The sequence below is a fragment of the Cyanistes caeruleus genome, chromosome 7 (assembly GCF_971803275.1).
Source record: "Cyanistes caeruleus chromosome 7, bCyaCae1.hap1.1, whole genome shotgun sequence".
NCBI classification, from domain to species: domain Eukaryota; kingdom Metazoa; phylum Chordata; class Aves; order Passeriformes; family Paridae; genus Cyanistes; species Cyanistes caeruleus.
The window spans coordinates 24,564,938-24,577,048 of record NC_141707.1 but is presented as its reverse complement, the minus strand read 5'-3'; the positions used below and the strand labels follow the sequence as shown (position 1 = coordinate 24,577,048).

Sequence of the window (12,111 nt, the reverse complement as noted above, 5' to 3'; positions counted from 1 at the left end):
CTGCCTTTTTATTAATTGAAAAGGTACATACCATTGTGCTGTTTGTCATGATGGTGGTTGCATAATTAATTTCAACATTGTAAAGAATAATATCATCTTCTGCAGACTGGTGAAGATATTCATTATCTTTATAAACAAGATAAAATGTATGTTACCTTCCAGAAGATACTACAGAACAAATTGTTTATCAACAATTCACACCTCTTTCAAGGGTTTGGTTTTAGGCAAATATCTTTTGGCATCCACATAAGAATGTTTTTCTTCTAAGGATGCTGAGGTACAGAGTTATCAAAAAACTATCTTCAGGATTCTTAAGTACATTTTTGAGATTATACACTGCACAGAGGATCAACTATTTAACTTCAAAAATAAATGCCAGATTTTATTCCCATCAATGTCTGATCAAGAATGCCACCGACAGACCCATTAGAAAGTCAAGATCAAAATGTAAATGTTTTAAAGAAAATTATCTTTCCTTATCATTTTAACAGAACATTCTCATTTGTATATTCTGCAGATAACAGCAGTACCATGCAACTGACAGTGCATGACTCTACCCTTACTCACCAAAGTCCTACAAAATGAATGTGAGTGGGCTTAATTAAAAATGCAATTTTCAATGTGTGCTCAAGATCTGAGCTATAGTTTGGTAGAGAATGAAAATCAGAATTTCAGTTTCATATTATTATTTTTACTGTTATGAATAGAGAGAAGGAATTAGATATTTGGTGTAGCTAGAAAACAAAAAAGTTAAAAAGCAGCCTGAAACATTGCGAATATGTTCATTTTTAGGAAATTAGATCACCCTTGGATCTTCTGAGCACTCTTGTGTGATTTGTGTAACAGTATCTGTGTTTAAAATCACCCTTAGGATGAGATATACAATTTTAACTCCTTGTTTCAGAAGAGAAGTAGACATATGGAATGCTGTAGGCATGACTATCTATGGAATCTATGGCATGACTTTTGTGTGAGATTTGTGACTGTTAAAAGGAAAGATAAGTCTAAGTGAGAAAGCTATAAAGAGAGAAGAGTATTAGGTTTAGGTGATATGCTGCCTACATTCTTCAGACATTTAGACAGAATTCTAACAAACAGTGACATAATTTTTAAATCATACAAGTGATATCAACATACTTCAAACTGTTAATCATAGAATTGAACCACTGCAAGAAATACCGTATAAGGCTTTACTTCTGTTCTAAAATTGTGGGCTAAACCAGCTTGGTGAGACTTTATGTGAATGGGCACTATGCTTGTTACTGGCAGAGAACAGTGCTTGAGGCAGCACAGAGCTGGGAGTAGTATGAGTGCTAGAATGTAATCCAGGCTAGCTCCAGTCTTCCTGGGCTGTGCAATTCAGTGATAACAAGAGCAGTGCTCCAGCCACACACAGACACATTTATATCAGCAGCAATTAACTTCATGTCTCCACCTTAAGGAACTCAGAAATTCAAATTTATTTTCTATGCAATATCCTGGAACTCAGGAATTTCAGCACTTCCTTAAATGAAATTAGAACAGCTGGCCTCATTGCAGAGCCAGGTACTACTGAAAACAAAGAACAGGGCCTGTAAAACAGACTACCTCAATCACTTCATGTGGTAAGTGAAAAGTGCTGCAAAAAGCATGAGAAAGAGATTGCTTAAGGAATGACTGACACATTGACAAATTTCTTTCACTTGCTGCAATGAATATGACAGTAAAAGAAATAAAACACTGAAGGCCTCTGTAAAATTATAGTTTATACTTGACTTAGACATGTCTGTTGAAACATCAAATACCTGGATTTTCTAGAATGACTGACAGAACAGTAAATTTCAACCATAAGTTTTGACTAACACATTGTTTAATTTCATAGTTAGCATTCATTCAAAGTAAAGCTGGAAGGAAAATACATTTCTCAGTCAGTGTAAACCAGTCTGGAAGTACATATTAGAAAGGCTTATCTATGTTTGAGAAAAGGATTTACTTACCTGACACCCAATATGGAAAAAATGTTTTATATTGGAAGTTTCCATTCAAATAATCCTCCAATGTAAGAGCTCTGGGACCATCATCTGTGTTGACGACTAAGAATAAGACAAAAAGTTTATGTTAATGAAAAGAGGGAAAAAATTTATTAGTCCAGCATTTTATTTTTTCTGTATTTAGTGCCATGGAACAGCGAGGATACCACAGTCCTGGAGATACGCAAAGCACAGGTGCAGCAGAAAGGAAAGTTCTCTGTTTCTGTTCTGATAAGGTCCTTTGGCCTCTGAAACACTCATCTTTGGGAATGCAAAGTTAACTAGACAAACTAATTTATTTCACTCAGACACATTTACCTGAAGACCTGTGAGTCCAAATAAGCCTTTTCCACAAAAATGACAGATTAAAGGTTGTTTGGTATTTTCATTTTTTATTGTTAAAGCATGGGTTTCACGCACTTGTAGTGGCAACTATTTTAACCAAGACCTCCGCACGTTCAGCAAATAGTAAACAACAGGATGTGCCTACAAACTCTTACTTCCAAGTTTTTTCCATGCCTCATTACCCATTGTTAGAAGATGGCTTGCAAAATAATCACCATCCACATATATTTCTTAGCAGTCACATGAAAAACATCGATGAAGGAATGCAAGTAAAAATAACGCTGAAAAGTAATGAGTGAACCCAAACTTGAACTTTTTATTTAATGCTGTAAAAGAAAACTGACAATGATTCTTGAAAGAAGACAGAAGAAATCAAATATTTGATTTCTAAGCAGGACATATAACTGTATTAAAATAATGCAAAAAGTGGAGACTGGTGTTCTGGCTCTTGTCTGGCATTATTTTTCCCAAAGCTAAACAACTTAAGCTAGGGCCTATTTTAAAAGAAAATTCAAGGTTAAATCAACTGGATAAGAAGAGGATTATGCTGTGCAGTTCCTGTACAGAACCTATGCAATTCAGAAGAGTGAGAGTAGTCAAAATATTTAATCCTCAAAAGACACATTAACTTTTCTGATAAAGGCCAATGGTTAAAGTTCAACAGCATAATAATGGCAGCTTTCAGGTCTCAGCATTCTGAACACTGTGCTTTCTCCTTTAAAATCAAAGGGATTTCTGCCAGGGTTTTCAGAGGTAGTAGAGATGTCACACTGCAGCTTAGTAGATGCTTGCCACTTCCCTTGTTTGTTCTTTCAGAACTCTCAGACGACAGTAGATAATCAAGATGACTTGTTGCTCTCAGGTTTCATATCATGCTCCATCACTTGCTCATTAGTTGCCCTCTCTGTTAAGATCACACTGACGTCCTGGGAAATGTTTCTTCATATTGCCTTCTATAGTACTTTGTAATGATAATACATATTTTCTTCTGCTAAGTGACTATTACTTACTGTAGAATACACATGTCAGGTTGACTGTTGACACAAGCCTTGTATGCACTAACACAGAAGAAAGCTGTCACAAGGAATAAAACTGAATGCCAATCCAGAGGCAAAAACCTGTCTGTATAAACTCTGAGCTAGCAATATGTCCAGAAAATATCCCAAGAAGTTCAACAAGAAGTTAATTCCTCTTGCTAATACTATGACTGCATATTACAGATCTTTGATACACTAAGGATAAATTTAGAAGATGGCAGATTATAAAAAAAATGCACAGAAAGTAATTCCAAAGAATTCAGTTCTAGTTAAGTTGAATGATAATTACTTATCACCATCTCTCAGTTAAATTTCTCTAAGTGAATAAGCTTATCAGCAAGATAAATCAATATTTCCAAGGTTGTTTGTGTAGAAAATTTGCAGTCCTTTTTGGTATGCTAATCTGGTAAAATTACCTGGTTTCTTCTCTCATCTTAACAGACAAGCAATATCACAAACTTCTCATCACTGGTTTAACTTCACAGCTCTAATTTAAACCTCCCCTGTGTTAGCTATTTCAGCTTTACATACTTAATATTCTGTGAGGATTTATTATGACTACTGATATTCAAAATGTGCCCACTAAGACCTGTACTTCTACCACTGTACTACAAAAAATTTGAACACAACTATTTCTCGCTTGAGTACTTACAATTTTGAATGCTTGTTTTTAGGTAACAGAAGATAGCAGCAGCATCTTCACTAGTTTCCCACAATTGTTGCTGTTTCTCTCTTCTGTAACTAGAGACTTGTTCAATTACAGTATCTGAAATCTCTGCTCACAAACCAGACTCTAACATGGAAATTACTTTACATATCTGCAGCACTCTATAGACATTAATTTGAATGGCTGTTGGCAGGCTTGCCAAATTCTTTCATTGTGGTTTGTTTCCTCTATGAAATAATTAGGATGAAAAAAATGTCCAGGGACAAAAAGGAAGCAAACAACAGAGCCAACCACAGAGACGAAAGCTTACCAAACTCCAGCTTTGCTTACCTCCCCTCACCACACTGCTGCCTCAGTTTTAATCTTTTGTGGTCCATTTCCACTCATTTACAGGGTGCAGTTCTGCATTTTCCTGTGCACTGAATTGGTTATTTTGCTTCACAGTGTAAATTGCTTTATATATTCAATTATCATAATTACTCACTCATGCATTTGAGTGTATTGGACTTACACATATAATTATAGTGATAAAAGTCTGTAAACGTCTAATAATTATCACTGGCTTTATGCAGATAGCTTCTCCTTTACTTTATTGCAACCCAAAACAAACACAGAAAGCAAAAACCCAAAGCAAACACAGAAAGAAAACCCAAAGCAAAACTTGCAGTTATATTAAACTCAGATTAACTTTATGTACATCACTCCATCACTGTGAAATTCTGCTTGTATTACCAGGATTATTCAGTTTCAAAGACTGGATGTGGGTAAACCAACACAACCTTTCGTATTACAAAGCTCTCCTGGCTTATGGCTTATTCCACATGTTCTAATGTGCATCCTTATATATATGTGCATCCTGAGTCTAGTCTTGCCAAATTACAGTAAGCATGCATAAGAATCAGAAGGTATTGTTGCTTCTGTAGATGGTATTTTTTTGTGTAGTTATATATAGATGTATTTTATATGTATTTAACACATATGTATTTTTTAAAGTATTTTATTTACCATCCACTGCTAAACATCAAGTAGAGGACATGCCAAAGGAAAACTGGTTAGCATGGTATTATTGTTTGCGTCTGGACTAGAATTTCCATTTTCATCTCTGTGGGCTGATGCTGAATAGCTGAAGCACAAGCTCCTCCAACATGAGGAAACAAAACACTCAGTTTAGCACCAGAAATTAATTCCAACACTCCTGACCTTTCTCCAGAACTTTGGTCACACTCAGCATCAGCTCACATCAACTGAACTGGCTTTTCCACTTTTGGGTTTGGCTGAGGTGCTGCAGAGAGCACTACCTCCTCCTAAGAAACTGGCTGCTCACCATTTTGTGGCTGAGCAATAAACCCTATGACCTCATCTGTGACATGAGAGAAACAGGGATTGGGCCTCAGGCCTGGGCCAAGAGTAAAAAGGGAACAGAAACTGCGACAGACATGACTTTGAACATTCATTAAAAATAGCAGAAGAGATTAATTTGAAGCCTAAGCAATACATTTGCAACTGTACAAATGCATTTTTATTTGTATACATTTGTAAATACATTTGTAAGCAATACAATTGTAACTCTGCCTGTGGTTCTGCTATTGCTTCTCAACTGCAGAGAGCTATTTTATTTCTTGTTTATGCTGCAAAAGAACAGGTCTAGGTACACTAGTGTACAAATGAAAAACTCCTTTCTGAACTGTTTGGAGTTGTGGTATCAAAGCTGGGTTATCACTGCCAGGTAAATGTGGCTCCCACCACACATTCCTGCCTCAAAGATGTGTCAAAAAATGGTCAATGATTTCTTAGGCATGGATGCCATTTGCCACATTGAGATTGCCCACCTTGCTCTTCTGAGCCCCACAGAAATTGTCTAATAACTGCAAGTATTTCCCTGTTAATATCCTTTAAAAAAAAATATTGTCCAGTTAACTTTTGAGAATTTTTGACATTTTTATACACTTGCATGTGTAAACCAAAACCACCTATCACATTTTCAGAAAACTGAAGAACATGAAATGACTAGAAACTTAGCAGACAAAAACAGAACTAAATGCTCCTTCCATTTTTCTTTGCAGATTTCTTAAGTAGAAATTTATTTGATCTGTGTCTATACATTTCTCATATGCAATTAATTGTCTTTCTAGATTGCCACATCCTTTCAGCTGAGCAGTGGTAAAGCCGGAATGTACAAACAACATTCCAGCTGTCTAGACATTTCCTGTCTGTCTTCAACTTGCAAAATTCGTAACTGCAAAATTAATTTATATTTCTTCTATTTACAACTGATCAGTAGACTACTTAGAATTCAAAAAAGTTAAGGCATTTTAATAGGTAACTGCAGCACTTGCAGCTCCATCTGAGAATAAGAAGCCATAATCTGACCCATCCAAAATAAATGTGTCTTGGACATAACTGTGTGTTCCTCAATTGTCTAAAATGCTCCTCCAAAAGCATCCAGTGAAGCAAGATAATTTCTTTATCATCCTGCTGGATCTAAATATGATGTTTGGTATGACTGGTTATCAAGTCACTATTCCAAGAGAGATGACAAGTGCTCTCCATAATTGCTGAGGTACTGAACAGGCCAGTGAGCTGTATGTGACAACTGGAGAGGGAAAAAAACATATTCACTTTTTCCTACAGTACCTACCATCATCTTTATCAACTTCTTCAGGCTGACAAACTGATCCTTGGTCTCCAACCTCTTTGTTTCCTCACTACTATTTTATAAATTTAAATCTCAAAAAATATTATGCTTCCGTGTCATAAAATGCAGATCTGATGGGAGTAAGTCTGACTTGATACCATGCATTTACCTTGTAGTGAAAGCTCAGATTTGACCATGCATGGCAAGGGAAAAAATCTGGCACCCCACTATTGACAGTAAAAGTCAAACCTGTCACTCTGAGGTAGTATCTCTTCCAGTATGGCATAATATATATATATATGCTTATCTATATTTATCTATAGATATATATAATTGATATATATCAATCCTCATATTAAAATGCTGCATAACAGAATCATCCCTAATTGCTTAGGAAAACTTTAACCCTTCTTTCAACAATCCATGACAAGCATTAGACACAGAAATATCAGATACAAAAGAGATTTCACCTTTCACAAAACCTGCATATTAACTGCAGGAGTTGACTTTCACATGACTTAAGCAGATGGTTGATTTTATAAAATTTAGTTGTAAATAGAAAACTGTTTCTGCATTTCAGTCCCCCTGCCCACACATGAAAAAAAGAGTAATAATAATAATAAAAAGTCCTTTAAATAGATACTGGAATATAAGCCTTTTATTAATATTTTAATTATTTTAGAGGCATTAAAGTTATCTGCTATAGTGATAGGGTCATGTTAATACTTGTATTGCCCTTACTAACTTGTCATAGAAAACAATTACCATCAAGTCAGTGCCACTCATGTTCAAAATTTCAAAACTCATTACAAGCTTCACCAGAGGACTCAGCAGACCACACTGCATTGATTTACCTACAACTGGTGTAGTGATACTAGAGAAAACTATCCATCCCTATTTTATATAATGCTGACTTTAATTTTCATATGCAAGCTTGAGTATATTCACAAAATTTAATCACAGCCCATCTACCAAAAAAAAGTTTAACTTGTTGGATACAGAACTTCTGTAATTATTACACAACCATTTAAAACCAAATGCAAATTCATCAAGCTAAAGAAAATTACTAACAGTTTGGGAAAGTCTCCTAAACCCTAAAACAGAAAAATAATATGAGAAGATCTGAGAGTTATTTTTGAAGCTGTGACTAAGAACATTATATATCATGCACAATGAAGTTAATTCAGGTGCTTTTCACTTCAAGGAGTTCCTTGTTTCAACATCTGCTGGCATTTCAATTCTACCTTCAGGATATTTCAGCTGTCAGTACATTTCTGTAAAGTGATAAAGCCTTAACAATTCTGACAGGACAATCCTAAACATGATTTGATAAACTTTTGTGAACTTTAGAAGCCACAATAGCCAAAGACACTGCATTACACTACATTAGATTAGAAATACCTTACCTCTTGATGGAAGGAGTATAATACACATAAGTAATAAGGAAAGCAAAAGGCATATAACCACGCCAAATATGATTTTTAGCCGGGTCTGCAGAACAGAAACAAACAATAATTACATTTTTAATATTGCCTGAAGTTTGCCTCCATGGCTGGTAAACAATGAAATCCTCCTTTTAACTTCTGTAATCTGTCCAAGCAACAAGTAAGAAACGTCCCTGTAGCACATATGAAAAGACTTCCCTTTCGTTCTTTAAAGCAAGTATTTTCACATCAGAGCCTGGCCTTGTGCAGCAGCTGACAGTTTAAAACAAAGGATATAACCAAAAGTTGAATTCAGGAGCATACAGACCTTCATTCTCCTGTTGTATTCTGAAAGAATCTAAGTTCTCTCTTCTGGGTGTTGGTCAGTAGATCTAGGAGAGGAGTTTGAAAAGGCAGTGTCTGTTTTCACAGTTGGAGGCCAAACCTCTGGCAGACTTTTTTTTTCCTACATACTTTTGGAAGCTGTGCCAAATTTCAAAGGCTTTCCATAAAATTGAAACCACACTTTTGGGGAAGTTCTTGGACCAGAAACGGACAGTGGGAGGCTATCGGGGTGGTGATTATGTACTTCCCATCAATGTGAGCTGTAACCAACATCTGCTTACACTAACTTGAGGTTTTATGACTCATCAGATACTTGACATGCACTGTTTTTCTCTGAAAAGTATCTACTTTGTTTTTTAGCAATCCCCACATTCCCAGGACATAGTCATGACCATATTTCTACTCTCTACAGAGAAATTATAAGAAAATCCCATAGCTTTATTGTTTATGTAGAATTCGCATATGTTTACTTTTAGAAATAATAAATGATGGTACAAGAATGCAAAACAAGCAGCAGAAACAGAAACTGTTTAATGTCTTCCACATGTGAAGAGAATCGCCGTTTTCCCCTGAAAACTATGCACATCTATAGGCTACGTAGATCTTAGGAAATAAATACATACAGGCCCAGCGGAAATTCTGAAATAGCTCTCCAACCACCAATTACACCTATTTTATTTAGCACACTGAAATGAGGTCAGCTGAAAACTGGGAAAACTCCGAAGACCGCAGTGTCAAGTTACATAATCAGGAGACAAAGGCTGGAAAAGGGAAGGAGAAGTCGGCCGTGCCCTCTCCCCGACGTTACCCACCACCGCGGCGGCTGGCAGTGACCCCGGCCCGGTCCCGGCCGCCCCTGAGGGACCCGGCCCCGGCTGAAAGACCCAGGCCCGGCCGCCCTTGAGGGACCCGGCCCCGGCCACCGCTGAAAGACCCGGGCCCGGCCGCCCCTGAGGGACCCGGACCCGGACCCGGACCCGGCTGAATGACCCGACTACCGCTGAAAGACCCGGGCCCGGCCGCCCCTGAGGGACCCGGACCCGCCCGCACCAGCGCCTCCCGCGGGAGGGGCCGGCGGCGGGAACGGCGGGGCAGCACCGCGCCCCCTGGCGGCACAGCCACACACACACACCGGCACGGGGACAGGGACACTGAGGGACACGGACACACACACAGGGACAGAGACACACAGGGACAGGGACACACACACAGGGACAGAGAGACACACAGGGACAGGGACACACAGGGACAGGGACACACACACAGGGATACACACACAGGGACAGAGAGACACAGGGACAGGGACACACACACAGGGACAGAGAGACACATAGGGACACAGACACACACACAGGGATAGAGAGACACACACACACAGGGACAGGGACACACACACAGGGACACGGACACACACACAGGGACACGGACACAGGGGCACAGACACACAATACATATGCATACACATGGACATACAGACAGACAGATACACGGACACAGACACACCATACAGACACACACGTAAATGGACATACACACATATACAGACACGCACGGACACAGACACACACGCACATGCGGGAGATATCACTTGCCAAAGAAGGCCACAATCTGACAGAATATTCACGTAAAACTTAGGGCTGGTGACTGGAAATTGCAGGTTGGGCTTAATTGCATTGATATTGCATGCAGAGTTTGATGACTCAGCTCACCTTTCCCTCTGCTGCAACAGAGTTCATTTTCTTCTGAGGAAAGGAGTCTGCAATGGTGGTGCCTCTGTGTGAAAGTCAGGCACTGGGACTGATTTTTCAGAGGAGGTTAACAGGGACCAGGTACCCAGATTTTACTGAAATTCAGTAGTTGATAGGTTTACAACTCCTTTGGCTTCTCTAAAAATTTAAAATCTAGTAGATGAGATAGGTTTTCTATTGAAACAAACTGCCCAGCAGAACTTGGGCTAACTACAGAGAATTTATTACAGAGTATCACAAAGAAAAGGCATTTAATATATTATCCCTCTAATGGCCAAGTTACCACCTTAGCTTAGCAGCATGGGCTGGAATCTGAGTCCTAACTGTTACACCAGCCTTGGTGAGGCTGAACTGACCTGGGCAGTATTTTGGCAATACCCATTGCACTGGATTTGGAGAGACAATTTAAGAAATTATTCAAATTCATTGTCTGAAAAAAACAGTGATATAAAACACGCCTTATTTTCTCATAAAAATTCAGTTCCCCTCTCTCTACAGTTCTTGTCACAATAATTAATTACAAGTTAAACAAGATGAAACTTCTGAATAAGATCCATTCTGGCAATGTAAGACATGCAGGACAAAAAGACTGAGAAAGCTAAAATATATTGTTTATGTATATATATTAGTTTATACAGTGTTTATATGTACATCTTTGGTATATACATTGTTTATGTATTTTGTTTATTACACTGTGTAATAATGGCAGAACTCAGCTCCAAATCAGTAGTTTTCCTAACAAGATAAAGCTGCAGCTATTCAAAATTTCCATAACAAAAACGAATTGTGACAAAAGAAATTTTCCCTTTGCAGCTCATGCTTAATATTCATATTTCCAAACTGCTACTTATTTCCTAGCATTCTATAATTAATGCTGTTTGTATTCTCAATAACGTGGTTCAGAGAAATACATTTTTTCCTACTAACGTCGGTTATTTCTGACAACCACAACATCACAAAATTGCAAATGTAGGTTTTTGATCAGGCTAGTTTTCCATTCCAACTATGCAGCTTCTTCTAATGAATGCATACTTAAGAGAATGCTTCAAAGGGAAATGATTCAATCTCACATGATCTAAAAGGCTTTACAAAATGACTTTATGCTGCATACTATGTATTTGTCTACTTCAGAATTCAAATTATTTAGGCATGAATTTTAATAAGATTCACAATTGCTGCAGATTAGAATAAAAAATTACCTGTCAGAGAGTGACATTTACAAGCTTTGTAGAACCACTGCTGATGCCCGTACTCCCTTCTCTGGACTGTCTAGACTAGCACCAGTGAGGAAGCAAACAGCAATTCTTTAAACAGCCAAACTCTTCCTAACTTCTGCAACAAAGGAACCCGTAATTTAAAATAAATGAAATGTTAGAAAGGTAGAAAGAGGGTAAGTCTCTTGGAGAAATAGGCAAATTATGGAGCAGAAAACATACTCAGTTTGGCCAGGAGCTATCCAACCAATTCTGCAACTACTCAAAGATTACTAAACTATTTATTTACTCTTCACACGTGAGGAGAGGCAGATTTATAAATGTAGGTTGTGCATGACATCAGACCAAAAGGAGACAGAGCAATGAACATACAACTGAGGTGGACACAGTTCTGAAGCAGCCACACACAGAGCTAGCCAAATCCCCAATGACTAAGTTTTCCTTCTTTCTACATTTGAGAACTAGTAAAAGCTGTAAGTAGTAAATACAATCAGGATTTGTCACACTCCCTGGAGGACATTTGGCTCCTAAAGGCAATAAATGCAGAGATAAGCAGAAGATAAAACTCAGCAATTTGGCTTGCTTTTTACAACTTCACACTTCCTGGATGGGCAATATAGGTGTGTTTTACAACCCCATTCAGAGAAAATAATTTGACTGGAAATTTGTTACCCTACACACCGGCAG

At 37.9% G+C, this 12,111-nt stretch overlaps 1 protein-coding gene across 5 annotated transcripts in view; it reads right to left on the bottom strand.

The window, feature by feature from the left end:
• Positions 1-9,561, bottom strand: part of FAP (fibroblast activation protein alpha) — a 42,126-nt gene extending 32,565 nt beyond the window's left edge. For 2 of the 5 annotated variants that reach the window (XR_002865975.2, XR_015289526.1), the window contains exons 1-4: positions 8,446-9,536; positions 8,100-8,184; positions 1,977-2,072; positions 32-126 (exon numbers count right to left, since the gene is read on the bottom strand). Coding sequence is in view for 3 of the 5 variants with exons in the window: in XM_086898584.1 (XP_086754710.1) it covers positions 32-126; positions 1,977-2,072; positions 8,100-8,184; positions 8,446-8,451 (282 nt within the window). In the remaining 2 variants the exon portion in view is untranslated. Of the gene's footprint in view, positions 1-31; positions 127-1,976; positions 2,073-8,099; positions 8,185-8,445 lie in introns of all 5 variants that reach the window. The other 3 variants (XM_086898584.1, XM_023931111.2, XM_086898582.1) reach the window with 3 other exon arrangements.
• Between the last annotated feature and the right edge of the window lie 2,550 nt (positions 9,562-12,111).